Below are 24,677 nucleotides of genomic sequence, written 5' to 3' on the forward strand. Positions count from 1 at the left end.
TAAAAAAAAAAACATAACTCCAATATCCAACAGCACTAAGACTAAATTTGTTGCTGCTGCAACGCCAGGACGTGTGGATGATTGGGTTTCAGCCTTTGGTTTATGCCTCCACAGCTGCTCAATCTCGGGCAGTTGGCTGTATTTCCTCGGGGTGATATAACTCTTCTACTCCATTAATAACGCAGCCACCAGCGGTCACATCAATCTGTGGCTGCAGACACAGGCCCCGGCCATAGGTGCTACAGGCCTGCATGGTCACATGGTCAACGGCCAATGAGCTGAATGAAATCAGCATCTTGTAAATCAGAGGTGACAGCGTGATACGTGTGTTTCCTATGAAGTCAATAAATGAGGGATCAGTCAGGAAATTTATGAATAGGCCTGGCTGACGGGTGTTGTGTGCAATACCTAAATTACATCTGTTGAAATGCAGAGGTGTATTGGAGGTGTAAGTGATATTTAGCAAGACAAAGAGGAAAAACACACCTCTCTTACTTTTCTTTACTCTCTTTTTGGCTGCAGGTTTAGAAGTGTTTTTATTAGAAGCTCAGGTCTTTGTGAGAAAATATGTAAAGGTGTAAAAGTGCAGCTAGATCTCCCAAAATTTAAATACATTTTTTTTTTTTAGTTTTTGTTAGTCCTGATGAAAAAAGGCTGGGCCTCTTATACCATGGTTGCAACCTTTTCATGACGTCGAGCCAGTTGTTTTGGTCCCCTCTGCCCAATCGGAGGCTCCTCTCACATTCTACCGGAGCCGAAATGGGTCTGTTCATGCAGCGGCTCTGTCCTCCCGTAAGTACCATAACGCCCTTCGTCGGGTGCTCTGTGGTACCCGACTGCTGCTTTAAACAGCAGCACTGACATGGAAACCCCATTGCAGCTGCAGAACGATTTCTTTCCAGAGCAGCAGTTCCAGCACTGTAAGTACCAGCACTACTGCGGGCGGGAGGATCGGCTCAGCAAGCAGCACGACCAATGCTGCACCTGCAATAACTGCACCTGTGATGCGAGAAAAAGCCTCGTCTTTCGCGGGACGTCGCCGACCACTGTGGGAACTTTAAGGACACCTTCCGAAACGTCTTCGAGGCAAGGTTGCCAGTACAGCGTCTGCGAGTTCACACCCTCTAGTCATGGTAGTTCATCCAGACATCATCATCCTCACCATCAGCAGCAGCATTGCCGCGATCGGCAGCGGGGCAGCCTGGGCAGCAGCCACAAAGACAGTAACTCCTACAATGAAATAGCCATGAGCAGCTGCAGATACAACGGCGGCGTAATGCGGCCGCTGAGCAACTTGAGCTCGTCCCGCAGAAACATACACGAGTTTGATTCCGAGTCCCAGCCTTTGCAGCCCATCTCCGCCGCAGATGCGTCGGACACTTTAGTATCTAAGCCGGAGAATAATTCCACCACCCTGATGCCTTACGCATCGGGAGACGGAGGGGGAGGCTGCAGCCACAGCAGCGGTAAATCGGGTAAAAAGAAGAACCAGAACATTGGGGAAAAGCTCGGACACAGGAGGGCCTTGTTTGAGAAAAGGAAGCGGCTCAGCGACTATGCTTTAATCTTTGGGATGTTTGGGATCGTTGTTATGGTTATAGAGACTGAACTCTCATGGGGAGCCTATGGAAAGGTGCGTATCTAGAGTTAATTTAGGTGGCATGTGGCTGACAGAGCGAGCCCTTTACATTAAACAACTTTGGCCAGAAGTGTTCAGTTAAAGCAGTCTGTTTAAATAGAAGGCGAGAAAAGTGTGGGCTCACTATCAAGTGTCCCATGTAGTCACATTGTCCTGTCACATACAGGCCAAAAGGCCCACTGCTGTCCAACCATGAAGGGGAATCCCATAGAAGATAGAAGAAGATATCACATGTCAGCAGAAGATGAATTATAGTGTATTATTTATGTATATTTTGGTCACACATGTAACAGTTGGTTTGACATGTAAGAATGTGATTTTATGCTGTGATGTTGTGTGTTGTTTGGCTTTAGTGTTGTCGCTCTTTTCCAGGAGTCCCTGTATTCATTAGCTCTAAAATGCCTGATAAGCCTTTCTACAATCATTCTCCTGGGGCTGATTATCATATACCATGCAAGAGAGATCCAGGTAATGTGGAAACACTTTTTTTCTCACTCTTTTTAATGTTGATGTGACTGAATGGGAAGGGACTGCCATAACAGCAAATGTCTTCTCACAATTAAATGCTCAATTTGATTTAATATGTCCACACAAATTAGTTTGCTAGCAGGAAATCCTCCTGAGTATTGGCACATTAGATAAAATTATTGATTTATCAAAGCAAATAACTTCTTGTAGAAGTAAGTGAAGTGTTAAATTTGAGTTTCTCTGCAGAGTGGGACTTTTTCAATGAAAACATGAGCATGTTGCAACTTTATTTATTTTCTTTTTTTAATTTCCAAAGAAAACATCCATTTTTTATATTTGTCACATAACTATGAATGTTTTAACACCAAAAAATCTACACAACCCTTTGATTGCACAAATGTCAGTACAGGTTTTTGGACTGTTGATTGAAGTGGGTGCCATCATCATTTGAACCCACATTAACAGCTAATTATACATTCTGATAAGATTTAAGGACTCCTCACAGTGGTCAGTGAATGAATATAGATTGTTAGCCTCCCCAGAGACCTTCCAACACTTGGTCAGCTTTATGACCTTGCCTGGGAGCATTGTTGCATTACTTACAGTTGCGCTTCAGCACTTGCGTCTTTGTTGAACAGCCACAAAATTAATGGTATCACTTTCAGCAGGGTGGATGTATGTTTGCCAGAACATTTTCATGTGTCCATGACTGTTTTATTTATTTATTTTTTTAATTGAATCAACTCAAAAGGAAAAAAAAAAAAACTTGACTTGAAAAGAAACACTGCTCAAGCATTTTCCTGAATCTTGAATGACGCCATGTTTAATCATGTTAATGGTTTTTCTTACTTTTAAACGAGATGGTGATTTTTAAAAAGTGCCGTTAGCTAAATTATACGAGCTGATCCAGCTGTTTTCATCTGCTCTTGGATCCAAGATGTAGAATATGGTCCATTTATGAATCAGAAAGATATTACATTTGGGTGAGGCACCAGGATTTTATCTTTTGCATTAAAAGTTGGATTAGCTAAGGTATATTCATCAGCCTTGTTGGTATGTTTAGCACTTACAAGTCCCAGAGGAGTATCAGTCATTGAAATAGCCCAACAGTAAAATGTCTCACCCCCTTCAGATGTCTCATTGTAAACCTTTCTTTATGAGGGATGATAGAAATGCACAGACATCATTACCATATTTCAATGCCTAACGGAAGCATTTTCATTTCCCATGCAGACGGTTCCCAGTAGCTGTTTATAAATTAGAAAGCATACGTTTCCATGAGAGTATCACATTCATTCTTTTCTCCTTGTGCCTCCACACCTTTTACTCTAATACTTGTGTAAATTATTCCATTCATAAACTCAGCTTTTTCACCTCTTCCTTGTACAAACTTTCCTTGATGTTAAATAATGTAAGTGTTTAGTTGTGACTGCTATATCGCAAAGGTGCGTTCCTCATCACTGCGGGTTTCCATTAGTGATTTTTGTAAACAGATTGTGTTAAATTGGTAGTTGTGCCTCAGCGGTGCATTTATGGTCCCCTCCCACTAGAAACCAGTTAAATGCTTAAGCGCTGAATTGTGCTACATACTTTTAGTCACAGAGGTGGCCCTAATTTTTCATATACTTTTAGTTTCAAAGCTGCAACTAACGATCATCTTCATTATAAATTAATCTGTTGATTATTTTCTCAGTTAATCCATTAATCGCTTTGTCTATGAAATGTCAGATGATAGTGAAAAAGGCCCAAATGTCTTGTTTAGTCCAACCAACAGCCCCAAACTGAAAGATAATCAGTTTACTAACATGTATGACTAAGAAAAGTATTAAATCATCACATATGAGAAACTTAACCTGCACATTTTTGGCGCCTTTACTTAAAAATAATTAAAACAATTAACTAAATATCTAAATAGTTGCTAATTAATTTTCCGTTGATGGAATAATCCTTTAATCAACAATTTGTTCCAGCTCTGATCATGATGCAGCAACACATGTGTATTGATGAATATGATAAATATGGTGACAATATCCAGTTTTACAAAACTTGAATCCTTTATTTTACACCTTAAAACTGTCTATGAAGCCACTTTCTGTCCTTCATTACACAGAAGCTGAAATTCTCAGTTTATCTTCAAAAAACAAGCTTTTCTTTCCATTCCTTTAATTGTCAGTAGCTGCACATGTACCAACAGAAAGGCTGTTCAAACCTCTTTGATCCAGACTCTTGTGACAGTCACGTCAACATCCAAAACATGTTTCACCCCAGATAGCTCTGTCTTCATGATAAAGACATTTCCTCCTTTGCTGACCTAGAAAACTTTATTAAGGAAATTGTTTGCCTGAGAATTGATAACCACAATACATTTTTCACCATATATCCCCTCGCAGTCATGATTTATATACAGTTTATTATGTATTAATGTAACAGCCTGAATACTTATATGAATCAGAAAGCATCATCACTTCGCTGCAGTCTTACTCACTCCTTACTGCTTTCTAAATGTACAAGTTGATTATGAGTTCCGTTTTCTAATTCATTGAGCTGCCTCTGGAGCAAACTATCAGCTCAGTTCCTGGAAACTGACTCAGTCTTACTATTTAAATCCAGTTCGTGGTGTTTATACTTCAACTTCCACCACACCAGCTGCTCCTTTCTTTCCCTGCCTGAGGGGCTTTTGTGCCTGTTGTTGCTAGTCTGTCATTACTTGGTTCCTGCAGGCTGACATATGTGCCTGCACACGCGCGCGCACACACACACATACATTAATTCTAAATCTATCTTGCTAATGACTAATGACACACAGGAACACATAGCAGCTCTGGTATGTGTGTTCCTTTCTCATGTATTCTGCGATTCTGACATTTTCTGCTCACTACAGCACTTTTGACAAACCTGTTTAGTTGAAAACATCCGATAAAAATGCAATTTGTCTTCATGTGTGTTAAGCCACGGCTAAATTTAAAAGACATTTTAAAGGTGGACTAGGTCAAAGAGGCTTTTTAAGCCTCTAATATTCAAATATCACAGAGGATTATCCAGGTCTGAATAAAGGCTTAAATAAAACCTCAAAGATGAAAGGTTAAACCTAAGATTCACTTTTGGTCAGTTGTAATTGACTAACCACGTAGCCAAGACAAATGCTGTGTTTGGAATTTAAACATAAATATTAGTCTGATAAGTCCAAACTGAGAAAATAATTTTTAAAAAGCTGCTTTCTGAGTAAAATGTTTACTATTTGTTAGCAAGAGACAGAAAAAAAAACCTGCGTGTGGTCAAAACTGAAGCAGCAGAGGCCAAGATATCCTTGGTTTTAGTCCTGCTCGTTGAGCTTATAGCTGCAACTAATGATTATTTTCATTATCAATTAAACTGTCCACGATTTCCTCTTTTAATCGATTAGTTGTTTGGTCTATAAAATGTCAGAAAATTGTGAAAAATGTCAATCACCAATCACTTCCCCAAGTCCAAGATGCAACCTGAAATGTCTTATTTTGTCCCGACCAACAGTCCACAACCCATATTCATATTAGATATATTACTATTAGATATTCAATTTACTGTCATAGAAGATGAAGAAAACCAGAAAAAATGCGCATTAAGAAGCTGGAACCACAGCATTTTTTTCTTAAAAAAATTACTCAAAACGCTTAATCGATTATCAAAACAGCTGGCAGTTACTTTTCTACTGATCGACTAATCGTTGCATCTCTAGTTAAGCTAAAAAACAAAACAAAATACTGTATCCCTCTATAATGCAACATCTTTTGTTAGACATTCGCTTATGACGAGTAAACTGACTTTAACTTGTAAAACTGGGGGAGTTTCACTTTATATCATAGCAATTTAGCTTTGAAACACAACTACTGACTAATTGAGTCCATGTTTCGTATGATCACCTATATGAAACACTGCACCAAATATACTTTTGTTAATCTAATGTGCTTGCTTTGTGACCTCAACCTGATTTTTGATCAGGATCTACTTGTTTGTGATATTAGAGTGCTATTTCTAAAGTGCACTTTTCCATGTGGCAAGTTTTGCTCCTGCAGTGAAATCGATTATGCATGCACGTCCATGTGTACTCACAGATGCCTGTCAGATGTAGAAGCATAAGTCACGATGATGAAATATTTCCCCACCACTTCTATCCCCCTTAAAACTGATTTACTTGTCAAACTCCGGTAAAGATCGCGCCCTCTCATTTTTATAGAGTTTAACAACAGGATGTTTTTTTTCCTCAGAGTGACTGAGGACTCCAAAGGTCAGGTCAGACAGGATAGATGTTGTACACCAGCTGTCATTTGAATTGTTTAGGGATACATCTGCCGTGCTCCGATGGCAGTGATGGGTGACCTACTGAGCCAAGTACATTAACAGAGATGGTGTGTCCGTGTTCTAGGAAATGTGCTTAGATTTGTCCCATTGTCCACAATCAGGAGAAATAGTATTAGTAAATAGTAATGTTTGATCCTCTTTTGTTCAAACTGATGTTTTTCAGGTTGCTACAATGAATGTAAAGCACATAGCTATTTATACTTCTCCTTGAAATGTTAGCAGCCTCATTCAGTCCAAATGATGTCTTTTGTTGACAGCTGGCGCTCCGCCCGAGGAATTTTTAGACTTTTTAGTTTAGTTGAGGTTGCTGTGTTGGCAGGCAGCGACTTACTGTACAGCATAAGTGGAAATGGAGAGGTTAGAGTCGGCAGCGTCTCCCTGACTTTGATTTGTCATTGTCAAAGTCTGATATGAGCAACGAGCTGGGAACATCTTCCTGCTCTTGCTGCTAAGATGGTTGATGAGTTCACCTTATTCCCCGACAGACAGAAACTGACATTTTGAAAGATTTCTCTTGTTCTCACATCAAAGGCTCTTTGCCGTGGGGCATTTGTGTTAAGGCCATTGCTATGTCGCTGTGGCTTGTGATGACAGTTTTGCTGAGTTCTCTTAAACTAATGCAAAATGCTTGGGGGGCTGTTCTGTCTTTGATGTGTTCTTCTGTGATAAAAGTCAGCACTGATGTTTCACAGTTGCACAGTATTCAATTTTACAATCTGCAGAGAAGATAAAATAACAACACATCGCCCGAAATGGGCCAGAGAATCCTGCCAGAGCCAAACTTGGTGGTGCTTGTCAGAGCGCCCATGGGTGGTGTGTATGTGTCAGAGATATGGTGTAACTGCAGGAGACGCTCGGCATTTCTCACAGTGAAATCCGTCCTCTACGTGAGAGTCCAGACTGGAGTCAGATAACCATCACTGGCTGCTGACCTCGATGTTTTCACTGAACATGCAGGCTTTCAAGGGCAGAGAAACTCCCAACAAGTCAAGAATCCTAACAGCTACTTATTGATGTCATTTGCTAAACCATGATTCTAAACATGCAGATGATTTTAGTTTATTAATGTGCTCATCTTGCTGCAACAGCAACACTCCAAAGAAAGAAAATAAAGATTTATTCCGGCTTTCACTTTGGCTCAAAGCGTTCTTCTTTCACTAGAGTAGAAGAATGTATATGCAAATGTGCAACTTAATTTCAAGAAACAAAAGCAAACTGAATCCGCAACAGCTTCAGATTTACTCAGCAAAGTGGCCTCTTAGTGGCTCGCTTTGATATCATAAATAAAGCATTGCATTAATGTCTAATTGGGCTGAACCTCTCAACCTAATTCACTAATGAGATTGAGCGATTTCATTCTCAGTGACAAGATATATGTTCCCATCTCCACATTACACAGATTAAATATTGAGCCGGACTCCATTAGTTATATTGAACGTAGTGAAACCAGTAACCAACCCAGCTATCATCGCAGGTGAGCTCCTCTGAGACTGTGCGGTGAAGACGCGGGACAGCGGCAGGCGGGGGGGATGATCTCAGGACATGTTCAACCGTACTGCCTCTCACCCTGACATGAATGAAATGTTCCCATGCATTCTTAATTATTAGACTGTCAGAAAACAAGCAGTTAGATTTGGTCTCATTTAGAAATGGCTGCCAAATTCGCTATTTGTTCTCTGAGATCTGTTGTATGTATGTGCTCTTCTGTCATTGTGACAGCCAGTTCCAGTTTTAGACCATGAGGACATTTTTGGAATCTTCTTACTCCTCCCAAAGAGCTGTTTTGAGGGTAAAGGCTTCATTGTAGGGTTAAGATTAGGATGCATTCTCACGTGTACAGAGATACAACCCTGTGTGCGTGTTGATAAAAAAGGGATTATAGGAGCCAGATAAAAGAACATGAACAATTCATGAACAATGACTTAAAGGGTCATAAAAGGGTAAAACATTTCCTGAGGAGGTATCTGTATGTGGTGTTTCCAGAGTAACAGGGAGAATGTTTCAGGAAAGAGATGTTGCTGTTCAATTTTTTAAATGTAAATTTTCGATGCAGTGAGCGCCACAAATTTAAATTGGAGGAGGCATAAATCTCAAGGGGCAGATATCTCAAGACTTGGACAAATAAAAGCAGAACTTTGTGCATTGCAGGATAGCTCTAAAGTTAAGCGAGAAAATATGTTGTTTGCAATTTGGGTGTACTGACCCTTTAAGCAACTAAATTAGCATTGCAGCCTCTGTAGAATGCAAATTAGCAGCATTTGTCCGCTTCGTTTAAACTCTATTCATTATGTTCATCACATCTGAGTTAGTTTCAGCTTGAAGCGACGTTTTTTTCTGTTGTTTATGCAGTTTGAGTTTGACAGATGTTGTTTTATGAGAGCATTCTTTTAACATATTAACAAATTTGTCAGGTTTTGCTTCCCTTCCTTGATTTTTACTGACTTTTTGTACCTTCTTTTTTTTCACCTTGCTGTAGTCAAAGGCAGTGTTGTTTTTTTGGGTGTGAGGAGCATCTCATTTTGGCTTTCTTGGATCTGGATCTTTCTTGGATCTGTGTACAAGATTTCTTGATTTATATATCTACTAACGTTCAATAAAACAACAAGGCAACAAATTGATTTGAATTTGATGGACGCAAATGAAATTTGGGCACGGATAATTTGGCCTCTTTGCAGCTCCGTTAGTTGTCTCATGTTGCTTAAAATACTGAATCAAAGTGCTGATTGTCAGACCTCTGCTTTGCCTAAAAATGTAGACATATTTTTAGCTGCTTAAATTAGTTCAAAATCATTTTACTTGGAGTGTTTAAATTATTTGTCAACCTCCTGTAACTAATTTAAACTTTTCCTGGCTCATCAGCTGTCTGTTGTAATTTCTCTTTGTATCCTGACATGATTTCAAACACACAGTTTTGAGGGTTTTTTTCTCCTGCAGAGGTAGTTTCCCCAACCTCTCTGTCATAACTGCTGGTTCTGCTGCTAGCATGGAATATTTGATGCTCTGAGGTAAAGGGCCTTTGAGTATTGTATTTCAGGTCATCCATTACCATAATTGCTTTTAGCCACCAAGTAAGCTTTCCTTATGCAACCTGGGTTTAAATGTTTAATTACATTGTTTTGAGGTAACAAACTTTGTAAATGCTTTTGACAGGACGGGTTTGTTGTTTAAAACGTAAATTAAAACGCAGCTTGTGCTGTGTGCAAACAATAGATTTAGCTGTTTTCAGAACCTAATTCTGTAACTAAGAAACTGAAGCAGCGTGGAGTCGCAGCTTGTGTTTCCGTGTCTACATTACACTCACTTGGAAAGCCAAACAGGACAAGCTGTGGTTAGAGTTACACACTTCTCTGACAGATGTCAGTTTGTTAAAAGAGCTCGGTGTCACTCATTTGATATGAACAACTGCCTCTGAAAATTTAATTCATGTGTTTTCTGTGTTTGGGGGGAAACTTTGATTGTAGCTTTTAAATAAATATAAAGAAGCTGAACAGGCTTTGTGGGACGGTTTGTTTGGGGACATGTGTCAGTTGTAGCTTCTTGTGTTTTTGTTGTAATGTGCCAGCTTGTGGACAGCTGATATGTCTTGTACAGTAGCTGCTGGACATATAGTAATTGGCTCAGAAACGGGTATAATGAGCGTGCTGTGTTTGCTGTTGTGGGTTCAGTGAAGTTTGTGTGTTGAAGTGAAGCTGGCGACTGCAGTGTCAAAGTGCCTTTGAAGCTGTCAAATTGTACTATGAGGAGCATTCATGTATGTCTGTGAGAAAAGTGGCAGTGCACAGTACTATCGATTTTTTTTTCTTTGTGCTTTCTTTGTCCTTGAGTTGAACATGTTGAATATGAGCTTTCTTTTCACTGTGAGAAATATGACTGTTTCAGCAATTCGATTTTATGTAACACATCACAGCTAAATTTACAATCTGGGTCACTGATCCCATTAGCCCTCCAGGATTGGGACAGTTTTTACTTCTGTAATGAGAAATTCCAAATTAAACTAAATGGAGACTCGTTGGCAAGATGCCGAGCCATGATCTGTGCCTCTAGTGTGTATTATGAGCATTTTATTTCTCACACACTTATCTGCACTTTTTTTTAAAGCGGCTTTTTTGACTAAAGCATATCCAATATATTACAGACTTAGACATATTAACTTAAAAATAAATTGTTTTCCATTCTTCTTCATGGGTAAATGCTGGCAGGTATTTATAGAGCTGGAAATAAAAGTCACTGAAAATCCAAACTGCACACTTTAAAGTAACATTTAAGATGAGCTGAGCCGAAAGATGAACTGACCTGTGCACAATCTTGCCCCAAGAGATGCTCAACTGTAAGCAAAAACATTGCATGTGCCTATTTTCATTTTAAAGTCTGAGGAGTCACTGGACATTGTATAATTCATTACCGAGCATATTAGGGAGGTTCCTGATGAAATGTAATCACGTGCAGGTTTTTTTTCTTAACTTAGAAAGGTTTCTGCTCTCATGGCAAAAACAGCCCGCCAGGAAACCTGGCTCGTATTTGCTGACAGCGACATTTTGTGAAATATCTACTGCCAGTTGTGACGGCCTGTACACCAGCAGAGGACCTTGAGGTGATTGAGTGGATAGAGCAGAAGCTGCTGTGGAGGAATATCAGTGTGGTGTGTCAAAGAGAAAAAATCTCTGACAAATTTAGTGGAAGCTTATACAGTTTGATGGTATTTAATCTGCAAACCACACCGGCAAATGTATAACTCAGTGGGAGGAGTAAGATTGAGATAGTGCATCTACGACCATAAGCTTGATCAGGGATCACTGGGAATGAGCTGGTGATGGCAGTCACGGGCTGGGCCATTAGTTCAGGGTGAGTACACTGAGCCGTGAATCTTGGTAGATAACTGTAGATTGGATTGAAAGTGATGAAGAGGAGGGAGGGGAGGAACAAGAGGAGGTGGCAGCAGCAGCAGAGGTGACCATATGACGAAGCTTCAGTATATGACAGAGGACAGAGTGGACAAGAGTGATGAGGGTTGTTGAAATCCACCCACACGCAAGTCCCCAGTGAAATGGCTTACCTTCTGGTCGGGGTGGCCAGGCGATCAGAACCTAATGCTAATGTGAAGGTGGCAGATGTTCTCATCAGTACAGCGCTTTGAAGTTGAAAATGCTTACTGCATGCTGTTAATTTAACACTTATTTTTTTATTTTTTTTAGTCAGGGGGTCTGAAAGTCGTGAGAGAAACAAAGGAGGGGGAATACATGGCAGAATTCAGTCCTGGAGTAGTAGAGGCACACATGAAGGAAACGGACAAGCCTATTTCACTGCAAATCAAATATATTTTACATTAATAGCCATTATTTGTAGAATTTTACATTTGCTGGCTGGTATTTTGATACCATACAGAAATAAATTAGAGGACATAAAAACATTTTTTTAAAACAAATGCAAACAAATTTCAGTCTTGCAACCGTCTGAGGCATATATTTGGACTTAAGAAATTGGCTGAACTTCTCCCAGATGTTTTGAGCACAGTGACTTGGATCAATAGTATTCTCTGGAAAATGGACAGAAATAATGTTATAGATATATATCAGAGTAATAAATGGGTGACAACTTGCAAAAAAAAAAGGTTGAATAATGTGATTCAAAAATGTGATTTAATGACTCGAGGCCATTTGTGACTTATTGTTTTAATGGGTTTAATGATTTCCTGTAGCTTGCTGTGTCACCATGATGAAAATGTTAGCAGGCTTTTACCCTTCATCAGCCTCACCGTGCCCTTTCCTTGCAGTTATTTATGGTGGACAATGCAGCTGATGACTGGAGGATAGCCATGACATATGAGCGCATCTTCTTCATCTGCCTGGAGATCCTGGTGTGCGCCATCCACCCCATCCCAGGGAACTACACCTTCACCTGGACAGCACGCCTGGCCTACTCCTATGTGCCATCCAAGACGGATGCGGACGTGGACATCATCCTGTCCATCCCCATGTTCCTGCGGCTGTACCTCATCGCTCGTGTCATGCTGCTGCACAGCAAGCTCTTCACGGACGCCTCGTCCCGCAGTATCGGTGCACTCAATAAGATCAACTTCAACACACGCTTTGTGATGAAGACCCTCATGACCATCTGTCCCGGCACTGTACTGCTGGTCTTCACCATCTCGCTGTGGATCATTGCTGCATGGACTGTGAGAGCATGCGAGAGGTGCCTGGATCAGTTTCTCACGCTATACTCTACTGCTCAGCATGAAACATAGATAAGGCATAAAAATAGATAATGTACACACTTCTTAGCTCTTTCTGTGTCTGAGCATTAAGATATAAAGATTTACACATGCTGTAAGAAAAGATTAGAGCTCTGCAGTATTATGACAAAATATTAAATATTACGTACTGCATAGTATTTTTTTCTTTTTTTAGATGAGAATTAGTCATGAGGAGAAGCAGGAGTGCATCAGTTTCTGCAGGTGCATGAGAGATGGTCAACCTATTGCATTTATTATTTATTACAGGTACCATGACAACCAAGACATAACCAGCAACTTTCTAGGAGCCATGTGGTTGATCTCAATCACGTTTCTTACCATTGGATATGGGGATATGGTCCCAAACACATACTGTGGGAAAGGAGTCTGCCTCCTGACTGGCATTATGGTGAGAAAAGCAGAGAAAAGCAGACTGAGTGCTTCAGTTTTTTTTCTTTGAGAACTGACAGGAAGCATTATTGTTTACGTGAAAGTAACTAATATGTTGCTAATATCTACTAGCTGAAAAAACAGTTGACAAGCAAATCAAATATGTAAAAATCCACACTGTATATTTGTCCCGGTCCATTCTTGTTATTTCACAGGGTGCTGGCTGTACTGCCTTGGTAGTGGCTGTGGTGGCAAAGAAACTGGAATTAACCAAAGCTGAAAAACATGTCCACAATTTTATGATGGACACCCAGCTAACAAAAAGAGTAAGTGAAATCGCCACTTTGAGTTATACTGACATCAGGATATCGACAGATATTTCACCTGTATCTGTATTCTTGACCGAATGTCTCCTCGTTTTGCACTTTAGGTGAAAAACACAGCTGCGAATGTTCTCAGGGAGACGTGGCTCATCTACAAGAACACCAAACTAGTGAGGAAGATGGACCATGCCAGAGTCAGGAAGCATCAGAGGAAATTTCTCCAAGCCATTCACCAGTAGGTACCGAGCTCAGAACCTTGAACCCGCCACTCATGTTGGTCTAACATGTTTTATCCAGCAGTGTATTCATTTCATCTACCGATGCAACACGAACCTGAAATCTGAATTGTTTGACACCTGTAGCAAAAAAATGAAGGATCCTGTACTTCATGTTTCACCTGATTTGACTAACTTTAAATTTACAGATGTGGTAATGAGTTGCCCTGACTCTCTGTTGATTCTGCATCATGAAGAGTGGTAGAATATGCAAAGGAACCAAATTTATGTTAATTATATTCACGGATACATTAGAGGTTCTTGTAATGCATTTATATTAAAACAGGGTTGAAATGGTTGGTTTGAAAGAGACATATTTTATCTGTGTAAAATGGTATTTTCTCTTACTGGGATTTGGAAAACTTGCTGTGTGAAACAGAATCCATAAAATCTTATTTTACCTTGAAATATTGTCAAGTTACAGAATTCACAGCAGTATATTGATATTTCTCTCTCGCCTTTTGCTGTCAGATTGACTCTTGTGTGTCTATTTCGCTGTGAGTCAGATGTCAGGCTGACCTGAGGGCTGACACATCTGGGTTTCTACTTTTCTACCAGCTGGTCAGACACTTACCTGTCAGCTAGTCTTTTAGTGGGTCCCCGAGGACCCCTGAAGTGCTATCTAACTCCAGAACAGTATTGATTTTAGCCTCACCTCGCTCTTGTTTTTCTTCAACCTACAGTGCTTACAAGCACATCTACTCTGTGGCTTCTTTCAGTAACTAGCAATCAACTCTTTATTAAAATAGGTAATTAGAAGTACAGTGATTTTCTTATTATGTAGTCAAGTAAAATGTCCCCTGTTTATATGTTTGTTTGCTTTCTGTAGTTTTACGTATGTATATCGGTCTTTGTGGTCTCATGTGTGCAACTTTGATTTGCTCATGAGTATTTTGAACATACATTTATACATTAGGATATTTAATTACAAGGCAGAGAAACACATAAATTGTCTGCTGCTGCTGCAACCCGCATCCAGATTTGTGCCATGTAATAGCCTTTTTGTTATGGTTGCTTTGTCGAGTCATTATGTCCTTGCTGTCGTGCTTAGCCGATTTGCAGCGGTGATGACAAAGTCTCATGTCCGCCTCCTGTTCTCTAGGACAGCCTAATAATGGAAATCCCTTGGAGCTAAAGCTAAATCTATAAAGAACCAGATTCAGAGAGAAAAAGTCACGTCCAGCTCTGTGTGCAAGGACAACTACTCAGCACGGTGTCAAGATCCTCCCGTCACACCTCTGCCTTATAAAGATTCTGTCTTGTTCATGCGGTAGTGTGGTTACAGGCCTTATCTCTGAGAGTTTTAAGTATTGCCTGTAGCCTTTATGCAGGACGCAATGCTAAAATTCTGTATCAAGATGAATATAGGTCAGGAAATGGCCAGACAGCGAGCAGATTGCTGAAGTGGAGGTTTGGAAAAGGCTCACAGCCGTCCTTGACCTGTTGTTAGGTGATGGTAAATATCAAATCAGATATCATCCTGCCTGCTTCCTCCAGTCAAGGCCGCAAGACAGTACACCCAGAAGTCCTTATCAGTCACAGTAAAGGATGTGAGGTGTAAACAGATGTTAAATGGGGCCATAGAACCTTTTAGGCTCTGCCTGTGTTGCTGAAGTGTTGGTCAGACAGACTGACATTAACAGGAAGGTTGTTTTGATTTACTGTATTTCTGATATCCAGGAGTAGTGTGAAGAAAAGGGATTAGACTAAGAAAGCAAGCACAGCTGCAGCTACCGGAAACAGTCCAAACACAGCAAGATAACACTCTGGTTGCAGGAAGAAATAAGTCAAGAAAAACTCTTTGCTGCTGCTCAAGAGGTGAGGTGACAGCGTAGAGATGAGGGTTACAGCAGCCAGACTTGAGCAAACAGATTTTACCATCTGAATATGTTTATCTGATGTTGTAATAATTCATTTGTCTACTTCATGTTTCCTTTTTTTCCTGTTTGTGTCGACACAATGCAATAGAGCTCGAAAGTAAGTGTTCGCCTCACATGTAGATACAGACCTGTTGTGTGCATGCTAACGAGAGCTTGTTCTTGAACCCAATAATGTGACTAAAAAATTACACTCCCTCATTTGATAAGTGAAATTCATGCCACAAAAAAAATGTTTGTAATGATTGAAATGTTTCACATGACACAATCACAATGTTGACTGATTATTTCATTTAAGCTGCTTTGATGGTTTTTTTCTCACATTTCCCATTCAATCCTCAACATTTTGTGTTGCAATCAAACAGCTTTAAATAAAACCAGCACAAACACCTTTATATTATTGAGTAGACACACGCTGCACATTGTGAACACACCCATAGATGCATATAAAGTGAATTTCAATTATCAGTGATGGAGGGTGTTTTTCTTTCCATTTCTGCATGGATGTGATGAGAATTTGATCTTTAATCAGAAAGCCACTGATTAAACTCCAATCAACTGTGCTTTCACGTACCGAAGGATGACGACTAGAGCTCTACAGGAGACAGACCTCCAGTAGCACAAGTATATAATTCATACTGTCTCCTCAAGTCATGTTATACAACTTAGCGGTCATGCTCATACAGATCAGGGCTCAGGGTCATCTTTCGGCGTGTGGAATCATTGTTACGCCTGTTATTACATTTGCAGCCACATTTCCTCCATTTCCCTGTTGGATGACACAGTAGCGAAGACACTGATCCACTGTTATCATGGCTGGTAAACAGCATAATAACAAGGACATACAACTATCATGCATCTCTGTATTAAGACAAATTAGCAGATTTTGTAATAGACACAGCTGGAACGCTCTTTAGTTCATTTGGATGGTGCATTTTACCACAAACCACAGGCATGATGTTGCACGCATGCAACCAAATGTCTTTCAGTATGTTTCAAGCCATAATAGCTGTTAAGTCAAGTGTCTCAGTACAGTTAGACCACCCCTCTGGGATTGCTGTCACTTTCCATCCTCAAGGTTGAAGTGGGAATCGTAGCGAGACGCAGGACAGTCAGTCTGTGTGCTTGTTAGCTCAGAGATCAGCGAACTGATGAAACAGGAAAGTGACCTGAGAGGAAGGTCGAGGTAAAGCCTCCGAGCAATCCCGTTTGCGCCCGAGAGGCTGCAACTGTGACCGACAGGGTGAAGCTGTCAGTAGGGACAGACAGAAAAAAAAAGGCTGCAGAATGTTCACCCTGTCCTTTACACCACAAGATAAATTAGCATTTATTCCTACAATGAGGTAAACAGAGGTCATGACAAAAGAAAGCAACTCAGGGGGGTAAAAAAAAAATATGGTGCAGCACTAACTGAGATTGCCTTAACAGATTTAGTGGGATATTGGAAGTCTTAGCGTAGCCGTTTTCCCCTGATGAATAGCAAGCAGATTTAGAGTGCCCATTCAAAAGCAGAACTGCCCATGTTGAGTGATTGACTGAGGGAAAGGGACATATACAATATAAAAGACATGGCAAGCAGGCTTCCTTGTCCTGACCTCAATCTGCTCCATGCTTTGACCCCATTTGACGGCTATTGGTCATCCAACTGTGAAATGCATAATTCTACCAGGTCTTACATCAACTGCAAAGTCATTTAACATTAAATATCTTTTATCTTTCATCATTTCAGATAGACTACCTTCTTTTTGTCTTTCATATAATTACTTGAATAATAAAAGTGTTATTTTGCAATAGTATTCTGTACTTGTCTGTAGAATCTGCTCTGTATGAAGCATTTCGGTCCTCAGGACATCTTCCTTTGCCTGTAGTTTCCTTTAGTGACTCCTGTGGCACCCTCTGTTGGTCTAACCTCATCTTCGCTCCACATCTGCCTGACTTCAGGAAACAGAGAAAATAATCCTGCATTGCATGAGAATGGGTGTATCTGGGCTAATTATCAGACTCCCCAAGGGCCCCTTGAATCCCTTCTCGATCTTCATTACTGTTTGCATTCGATTCACACAGCCTAATGATCACTTCACACACAAAGTGCATCAATGTCTCAGTTAGCTATAGAAGGTTTCTTTATTAATTTTTGAAAGTCTGAAATGTTGGTAAAACTGCCATCATGATGTTATTCTGTGTATTGTGCCCAGTGTAATTGAGCATGCGTGGGTGATTCAGGGAAGAAAAAAAAAATCTCCTTAATACCTAAAAACCATGTGTGGTCGACACTCTACAATACTGCACAGTTGCTGTTTTTAAGCCCCCTGAGAGGATGAGTAAAAACAGGCTTTAGAAGCCTAATTAAACAGATAGCAGAGATAACAGGAGATGTGAATTATTTAGGCATGTTGTGTGAAGAAGTTTTTTTCACAAACTTCAGAAGTAGGCTTATTGGTTGATAAAAAGTGGGCTATATTGCAAGGTATTTCAAACTACTACTACTACTTTCAAACTGGGAAAAATAATATTTTTGATTTTTTAACCGGTAATGTATCGTTTTCTCTCCATGATTCAAGATGAACAGGATTCCTTGAAGCAGCAAAATGTCTCAGTTCTGATGTCACATCTTTTTATGCTTATATTGCAAAGTCTCAAAAGTAAAACAGTGCACATCTGTGCAGATAGCTACCGTCAAATCGTTAAACATTAATCTCTGTTTTTCCATAAAACAGTGCTTGATATCTATGTCTGTTTTAGCGACTAAATAATTCATATAGTTAAGCAGAGAAAAGTTGATTTAACAGAAGAACAAATGTTAAAAGATACTGTAGATACAACAGTGGGTGTTTTTGGTGTTTTACATTCTTATATGTCAAATAGCTATTGGACTTGATAAATGCTGTTTACACTGCACTGGTGCTCTGATATGAGTCCTCATCACTCCTTTAGTATGGTTGTATGTATTTGCTGAGTAGGAACGTACAGTAGAACTGGTTTCATTCTCCTCAGTGGCAGCCCCTCCTCCTCTGTGGTTTCTTTTTCCACTTGCATGCAGCTCAACCAAACAGATTGACCCCTGCAATCCCTGCATTCTCTACACACATCCTGTGCATGGCCTAGGAGTGCTCTCTCCATGTGTATGCCTTGTGTGTGCACAAATTCAATGATAAATTTTGATAGCGTTAATTTATTGGGTTCTGAATGGTCTTGTGTTCAGATTGAGAAGTGTTAAAATGGAGCAACGCAAGCTGAATGACCAAGCAAACTCACTAGTGGACCTTGCTAAGGTAAGCTAGACTAACAGTTCACTGCTGTATTGCACATTAGGATAGACAACTATCCTGACAAGTTTCTCTCCTTTGTGTGATTGAATTCAATGCATGCTAGCTCACTCGCTGGATTAGTTGTGTTTTATAATATAATCAAAGTCTACAGGTGTCAAATAAACAGACAGGCGTTTCACAAGGGGATAAAAAATAAATACTGTATGTGTGATAACTCTGGTTGTCTGCACTCACCTGAGATTCTAATCTTTTGCCATAATAACATCATTTTATTTTACAGAGTAAATTACAATCCCCAGGACATGTTCTCCTGAAAATAACCAAATGAGAGCAACAAAAATCCCTATTGTGTATGCAAAAACCCCAGCGTTGTTTTTCACTTTATGTATTCTGTGATGTTTGTCTCCAGATGCACTAAACAGAAGTTGACAAACCTTAGGGAAAGACCAGGCAGTGCGCCAGCCTGACACAGCAAAAACAGTAACCTGGGAAGGGAGACACACTGTGATCTGATGATTCAGCCAGAAGTAAAGGCAGAGAAAGAGAGGAGAGAGAGGCAGAGTGCTTTGACATTCAAAAGTACACCACAGTCAAACTGGATTCAGGCCAGCATGTCATGAAAGGTATTAGTTAATATTGCCCAATCGCCTCATGCTGTAAAACAGCAGTGAGAGTTGGGATGTGACATTGGATAAGGTGGCTTAGAGCCAGTGCCACTCAGCTGGCTCCTTAATCATTGTTATATAAGTCTGTAGCCATAAGAGGGCAGTGTAGAGCTTCAGTTGTCTCCTCATACTCTCAGTGGAAAGATTGAACTAAATAGAGCTGAACATACCACTGATCTGCCACAACATTAAAACCACCTGCCTTATATTGTGTAGGCCCCCCTTGTGCTGCCAAAACAGCTCTGACTCGTCAAAGGTGAACATGTCCTCTGGTATCTGGCACCAAGATGTTAGCAGCAGATCCTTTATAAGTCCTGTCTGTTGTGAGGTGGGGCCTCCATGGATTTGACTTGTTTTTCCAGCTCATCCCACAGATGCTCAATGGGATTGAGATCTGGGGAATTCGGAGGACAAGGCAACACCTTGAACTCTTTGTCCTGTTCCTCAAACCATTCCTGAACAATTTTTGCAGTGTGGCAGAGCACATTATTCTGCTGAAAGAAGCCACTGCCATCAGGGAATACCGTTGCCATGAAGGGGTGTACTTGGTCTGCAACAATGTTTAGGTAGGTGGTACATGTCAAAGTAACATTTACATGAATGCCAGGAGCCAAGGTTTCCCAGCAGAACATTGCTCGGAGTATCACATGGCCTCCACTGGATTGCCTTCTTCCCATAGTGCATCCTGGCATCTCTTCCCCGTCCAAATGACGTAAAAGAAAACGTGATTCATCAGACCAGGCCACCTTCTTCCATTGCTCCATGGTCCAGTTCTGATGCTCACCTGCCCATTGTAGGTGCATTCGGCAGTGGACAGGGGTCAGCAAGGGCACTCTAACTGGTCTGTGGCTATGCAGCCTCATATGCAGCAGCTGCAATGCACTGTGTGTTCTGACACCTGTCTATCATGGCCAGCACTTACTTTTTCAGCAATTTGTGCTACAGTAGCTCTTCTGTGGGGCTAGCCTTCGCTCCCCACACACATCAGTGAGCCTTGGGCACCCATGACCCTGTCGCTGGTTCACCGGTCATTCCTCCTTGGACCATTTCTGGTAAGTACTGACCAGTGCATACTGGGAAGACCCCACAAGACTGCTGTTTTGGAGATGCCCCAACCCAGTCATCTAGCCATCACAATCTGGCTCTTGTCAAAGTTGGTCAGATCCTTACGTTTGCTCATTTTTCCTGCTTCCAACACATCAACTTTAAGAACTGACTGCTCACTTGCGGCCTAATATATCCCACCACTTGACGTATGCCATTGTAACAAGATAATCAATGTTATTCACCTCAACTGTCAATTGTTTTAATGTTGTGGCTAATCAGTGTATTATTGCCACCACAGTCTCATTTGAAGTTCCTCAGATCACAATGTATCCCCTTAACTCATTATCTCTTCTACAGTCTACTAAAGGATCTGGTTTCTTTTAACGTGATTTAAGAGATGCAGTATTTGGTCGATTGTTTTTTTGTTTTGTTTTTTGTCCACAGCATTTTCTTCACATTTGCCTTTTAGGATGAATTATGTTAATTATGTCAAATTGCAAAAATTGCCCACTTAAAGCTGTTGTTTGAAACAATCTCTGCCACTCTCCTCCCTCTTCTCTCATTCACTTGTCCAGAAATGGGATGATAGTGCCAAGATGTGGTTTTATTATGTAGCCGAAGTGGATCTATATGGGATCTATATCTAAATATAATATTGCTCCATCAGTTTCATCCATAATTTATAATATTTGTTTTTCCATGGTTTACTAGGCCTCATTTCTTGGTCTCTAGCATTTTATTCCATTACAAAGGAAATTCAACATTTAACATTTAACTTAACATTTAAATGTGGGCTGCTTGTATTAATGTAAGTAATACAAACAGTCAAACTGCTGTCTCCACTAGCTGCTGGGTTGAGCGGTGTCAGTGCTACTTTAGTCCTCACTGATTCACATAAACAACCTATCAAATTATTCCCACCTCAAATCAGAAGAGGACAAGGTAAGTGATGGATGAACTTGCCTCCAGGCTGCCAGGGATTATTTGTCCTCTGCTGAGAAACCGCCATCCAGCGGCATCATTCCCACTCCTCATCCTAATGTGACATGTATTTCTCAGTGTGTTGTTGTTTATTTGTTACGACTGAACCTTGGGAGTTAAAATAAATACCCAGTATATTTTAGATTTTAAGGTTTGTGATAAGACACTTAATGCGTCAAAAGAGCAGAAAGCATCATGCAAAATCAGCAGGCCCCTTTCCTGTCTCCTCAAGGTCATAGAATAATGTACTACGGGCTGCATGGAAATATACTTGTAAACTGTTTATATCAAATCTGCCCTTCTAGGCTATGTCTTTTACAGAAAATGTGCTGGTTGTCAAGGTTGTAACTGTTTAGCATAAAAGTAACTGATATACTCAGGTCACGACTTAACCTGATGTTCCTCTGACCTTCTTTTTTAACTTTTCTGCTTTTGACCTCTGACTCTCTAAGAGTGGATGACACTATATCACAATAAAAGGATTTACTGTTCCTAAAAAATTTAGATTATTCTACTTTACTTTGTGTTTGTAACTGACATATTCTTAGCTATTGTCATTTTATATTAAATACTGAGATCAGTAATTTTGTGACAGGTGATAAGGAGATGATATTGGCTGTGTTATTTATATGTATGTTTTGATTTTCAGTTATTTATAGTAGATCTGCGGTCTGAATAGAACGTGTTGACAAAGTGGATCTCTCTTGGTGTCAAGCTCACAAGCTCTTTTATTTCCTTTCCTTTTCAGAATGATCTGTTAACACTTTCAACTGTATTTAAGAATCAAAGCAGCCATTGTTTTTTATCTTTGTATACATTTTGGACACACATGTTGTCCATCAAAAATGAAATTGGAAAACGATAATGTTAAGTGTGTTTCCTCTCCCCTGTTCCAGACTCAGAACATCATGTATGACATGATATCAGACTTGAATGAGAGAGGAGAGGACATGGAGAAGAGGATTGCCCTGCTGGAGACGAAGCTGGAGACTCTTCTGAGTAACTTGCAGGCTCTGCCGGGACTCATCAGCCAGGTCATCAGCCAACAGCACAGGGACTTCCTGGAGGTGCAGCTCCAGCCTTATGACAAACACAGCCCTGAGCGCTCACAGTCAGTGTCCCGACGGAGGTCGTCCTCCACAGCACCGCCCACCTCCTCCGAGAGCAGCTAGAGTCCAAGGGGAATGCCTCCACTGAAGACTTTTGCCATCATATGGCCAAGTTGCATTTATCGTAAAGCCTTATGGTTTCAATAAGTATTATCCAAATTCTGATGACAGAATCCAAGATACTGGGGACAGTGCATTTTAATGGATAACTTCATGCTGTTATTTGTTTTTTATTACCTCAAAAAGATGTTGTTATCCTTGCTCTGGTGACATGACCACAAATAATGGCGCTTCCCTCAGTAAAAACTAAAAGGCCCATCGATGGGTTATGATAAGAACTCTTCTCCATCTCTATGCAGAGGTAGCCAGTTTTAGGTGGCAAGGTTACCAAGTGTGAAACTATTGCACTAAAATAGTGCTTCTCACAGACTTTGTGCTTCTGCCGACTTGATTCAGTTGCCGTCTTCCTCAACGCAAACTGAGAAATCAGTCAGGGAGCATGACAGTGATATTGGGGAAAAGAGCTGTGTTTGATGGACTGGAGTGAACTGACAGCAGAAGGCAGATGAAAATCACTCCTACACACTGTCACTCAGCGATAACTTAAAAAGCTTGAAATGGGGAAAAAAGCATATATCTTTTAGGTTAGAAACAGCATCAACTATAGCGGTTTTCTTTTGCAGAGTGCCCCCGTAGAATGACTATTTTTGGGGCGACATTGCAAATAATTTAATCCTCTAGTCGAAATGAATGCATCAAAATCTGTACTTGCACTTACTTTTTAATCAATGCACTTCAATGCTGACTGACGTATGATATAAAGATGCGTTGCTCATTAAAAGAAGAACATTTGAGATGTTTGGGCATGGGTTTATTATTGTCAATTCTCAAGCAGTGGCTAGTGTTGATGTCTCAAGTCAAAGCCCTTTTTTTCTGTTTTTCACAAGAATAATTAACTTACAGGTCTACAGAAATGTATTCAGTGTTCACAAACTCAGTAATTACCCCTTGTCTTGCTGTGTCTCATCTCCTGTCCTTCCTTCCTGTGCTATTTATGCTTGCTGTCACCCCAGCTGGGCAACAACAAATGCTGAACAACAACTCGCTGAAACCGTATCTACCTTTTAAAAAGAAAATGCCTATTTTTATATATTTTGATGAGGACAAGCACACCTCCTACAATTCAACAAACAACAACGGGGATCTAAGAAGCGACAGATTCAGCATATCTAGCACGTGGTTTAAGATTTCTTGGACTGGAGTTAAGATACATTCATACTCTATAGGTTCTTTCCTGAACTTAATTATAGACAGACTTTTTAAAAATTACATTATTCTTCAGATTGCATTTATTTTTTACAGCAAATGCTTTAGACAACACTGTTGGCTGAGCTGGAAGAGCAGGACTTAAGAGCAGAACTGGTAAATCTACCTTTAGTGGCTGGTATTTGTTAGGTTTTAGTATGTTAATGTCAAAAATCAAATCAAACTATTTTAATTTGATTGACTACCCTCCTTGGCCTTTCACATAGTAAGTCTCCATGTCAACTGTGTGAAAAGCCCTGATGTGGCCAGTATACTTTCTAATCATAAATATTCATGTATTAACATTGTTGTCAATGCAGCCTTGGCGAGGTTCACAGAGCATAGCATGGGTCAGAGGACATCCGGTGGTCACTTATCAAATCAGCAGCACTGATCTTGTTCAACCAGCCCACGCACAAACCAATCAGAAGGTTAACAAAATGACAGATGTTCAGTCCACAAACTTCAGCAACATAGAAACCAATGAGAGATTATACTGTATGCGACTTAAACAATAAACAATTAAACAATAAAAATATACTATTTGACAGGCCTGTGTCATTTTTTTTTTATTGTGTGAGAATTTGTATGATAGGACAAGGTAAAATGTGTGTTTGTGTGTGTGTGTTTGTGCATAAACATTTAAAACAATTCCATCAGCATATTACTGTGTAAACTGTGGTGCAAATTCTAATTTTACATTTTAATTTTAATTTAATTTAATTTGGTGTGGAAACCTCTCTTGAATTCTCACTGATAATG

General features: G+C 40.2%; 1 protein-coding gene across 1 annotated transcript; it reads left to right on the top strand.

Annotated features, from left to right (window-relative positions):
- The first annotated feature begins 769 nt into the window (after nucleotides 1-769).
- kcnn2 (potassium calcium-activated channel subfamily N member 2) lies at nucleotides 770-24,082 on the top strand. Its single transcript, XM_042395389.1, has 9 exons — nucleotides 770-1,633; nucleotides 2,012-2,107; nucleotides 12,216-12,634; nucleotides 12,942-13,083; nucleotides 13,280-13,390; nucleotides 13,495-13,622; nucleotides 15,631-15,639; nucleotides 18,742-18,811; nucleotides 22,398-24,082. Exons 1-9 carry the CDS (start codon nucleotides 863-865, stop codon nucleotides 22,671-22,673), a joined length of 2,022 nt encoding a protein of 673 aa, XP_042251323.1. The 5' UTR covers nucleotides 770-862; the 3' UTR covers nucleotides 22,674-24,082.
- The last annotated feature ends 595 nt before the right edge of the window (nucleotides 24,083-24,677 follow it).

Source organism: Thunnus maccoyii, chromosome 19 (genome assembly GCF_910596095.1).
Source record: "Thunnus maccoyii chromosome 19, fThuMac1.1, whole genome shotgun sequence".
In the NCBI taxonomy this organism is placed as follows: Eukaryota; Metazoa; Chordata; class Actinopteri; order Scombriformes; family Scombridae; genus Thunnus; species Thunnus maccoyii.